At 47.1% G+C, this 2,440-nt stretch overlaps 1 protein-coding gene across 1 annotated transcript in view; it reads left to right on the top strand.

Moving 5' to 3' along the window:
• The window catches only part of LOC310770896 (transient receptor potential cation channel subfamily M member 7-like), a gene marked incomplete at its 3' end in the record, with an annotated part of 25,765 nt that extends 24,317 nt beyond the window's left edge, over positions 1–1,448 (top strand). The window contains exons 4-5 of the mRNA XM_083663595.1: positions 173–380; positions 1,235–1,448. Of these exons, the coding sequence (XP_083519721.1) occupies positions 173–380; positions 1,235–1,448 (422 nt within the window). The remainder of the gene's footprint in view (positions 1–172; positions 381–1,234) is intronic.
• Positions 1,449–2,440: the final 992 nt, after the last annotated feature.

Raw genomic sequence — 2,440 nt, 5'->3', positions numbered from 1 at the left:
TTTTAAGGGGTTCTTCTAGGAACCTTCTTGGGTTCCCTTATGGTTGCAAACCAAATAAAACTCTGAAGCTTCAACATTTTATTTCATAGAATGTAGACTGTCTTGCCAGATGATTCAACAAACTGCACATTAATTGTTCTTGCCAAATAAACTCATTGTGGTTCCCATGCAGGTGCTGCTGCGGCCGACTGGTGCGGCAGCATGTTGGCTTCACAGCCAGCCTGGCGATGAAGTACTCGGACGTGAAGCTGGGTGAAAACCCCAACCTGTCCCTGCCGGAGCAGGAGGAGTGGTCGGTGGAAAAACACACAGAGGAGAGCCCCACTGACGCATATGGTGTCGTCAACTTCCAGGGAGGCTCCCACTCCTACAGAGCCAAGGTAGGTAGGGCAAGCTCTCTCTGCTGGGACACATTTTTCCAAGTGAAAAACCAGACTTGTAAGTCTTGAGATAACTGCAACCTTGATTGTGGAAATGGGTGTAACACAATGCGCCAAATGTGTTTTGTACACTGTGTATTTTAGCTTTGGTCCCATGATGAAACTTTGTTGACTTAATGAGCTCCTTGGGGTAATTCATTTGGCATACAATACTTGAGAGGTACTCATAAATAACTGTTAAGCTCAATTGGTATGGCTGCAAGACATCCTTAACATTCAGGTTTAATTTGACAAAGTATTAAAAAAGAATAGAATTATGTTTAATTCATTTCTTGTTACCTGGGTAATTAAGTCATACTGTGTGGAGAAACTTCACCAGTCTGAAAGCAACCTACATATGGTGTAGCCTCAAACTGATGCCCAGTGTTGCACAACAGAGACAACTGTTTAAGCAATAGAATAATAAAAGGAAATAACGTGCTTAAATGTGATGCTAGCTCAGGTCATGAGATTTACAACACTGACTCGTAAGGGGTAACCTGACGCTACCAGATGGTTTATTTCACAGACCCATGTGGGAACTCACTCGAGAAACCGCTTAAAAGGGGTGGGCACTTTCAAAAATACCTGGCAGGTGATTGGATGAACCATCTGTCTAAAACCAATAGATTGTAGCTTGGCAAGATGGATTTGTCTTGTGATTGTGATCTCCTGCAAATCCAGCTGCTTAGCAAGGTTACCTGAGGGGGTTTGTTGACCAGCTTCTAACCCCCTGTGTGTGTGTGTGTGTGTGTGTGTGTGTGTGTGTGTGTGTGTGTGTGTGTGTGTGTGTGTGTGTGTGTGTGTGTGTGTAGTATGTGCGTTTGTCCCACGACTCGCGGCCGGAGAGCATCCTGCGGCTCATGCTGAAGGAATGGCAGATGGAGCTTCCCAAGATCGTCATCTCGGTCCACGGAGGAATTCAAAACTTCGACCTGCACCCACACCTCAAGCAGGTGGTGGGCAAGGGCCTGATCAAAGCTGCTGTCACCACCGGGGCCTGGATCCTCACTGGAGGGGTCAACACAGGTACGCTCAGTCAGCAGATTATCATAGCTCAGCAGCCTGGCTAGTGCAGGCTTCCCACTGGCCATATAGGAATACCGATGCATTTTCCAGAGAGGGAAAGTCATGGAATTCGAAAAATTGTTTAGGGAAAGTCAGCAAATATCAATCAATTTCATATTCAATCAATCAATTTCATGTCTTTGAGGCATGCAGAGATGCGAGCCTCGATTTGGGTGTCTGAGGGGGGGGGGGGGGGGAAAGGAAAAGCTGAGTGTCATTGGCATAGCAGTGATAAGAAAAGCCATGAGATCACATGGACAAGAGATCTGATATAGAGAAGGAAAAGCAAGGGGCCCAGGACTGAGCCCTGGGGGACACCGGTGATAAGAGGGCAGGATCTGGGCATCTGGAGAGGGATCCTCTCCATAAGACCCGGTATGAGCGTTTGGAGGGATAGGAAGCAAACCAGGAGTGTGCAGATCCTGAGATGCCTAGGTCAGACAGGATGGAGAGAAGGATTTGGTGGTTGACTGCATCGAAAGCAGCAGACAGGTCAAGGTGGACAAGAACAGAAGAGAGGGATGAGGCCTTAGCAGTGTGAAGGGCCTCAGTGACAGCAAGAAGAGTTGTCTCAGTGGAGTGAGAAGCCTTGAAACCGGACTGCAGGGGGTGCAGGAGGTCATTCTGGGAGAGATGGAGAGAAAGTTGTTCGGACGCTGCTCGTTCGAGGGTTTTGGAAAGGAATGAGAGAAGAGAGACAGGTCTGTAGTTGTGAATAGCAGTAGGGTCAAGGGAGGGTTTCTTAAAGGGCCCATATTTTGCTAATATAATGTATTATTATTTTATTGTTGGCCTCCAGTAGAGTAACTTATTGCATCAGTCATAGTTTAAAAAACTCATTGTTTATCTTGTACTGGCTCTCACTGCCCCCTTCAGTTCACCCTCTGTCTGAAACGCTCTGTTTTTAGGTCCTGTCCCTGAACCCCCACCCTCCGGAAAATACTCCAGGTGGG

Source organism: Poromitra crassiceps, assembly GCF_964638095.1.
Source record: "Poromitra crassiceps genome assembly, contig: HAP1_SCAFFOLD_257, whole genome shotgun sequence".
NCBI lineage: Eukaryota > Metazoa > Chordata > Actinopteri > Beryciformes > Melamphaidae > Poromitra > Poromitra crassiceps.
The sequence above is the reverse complement of the archived record's forward strand: the minus strand, read 5'-3'. Positions and strand labels throughout refer to the sequence as shown.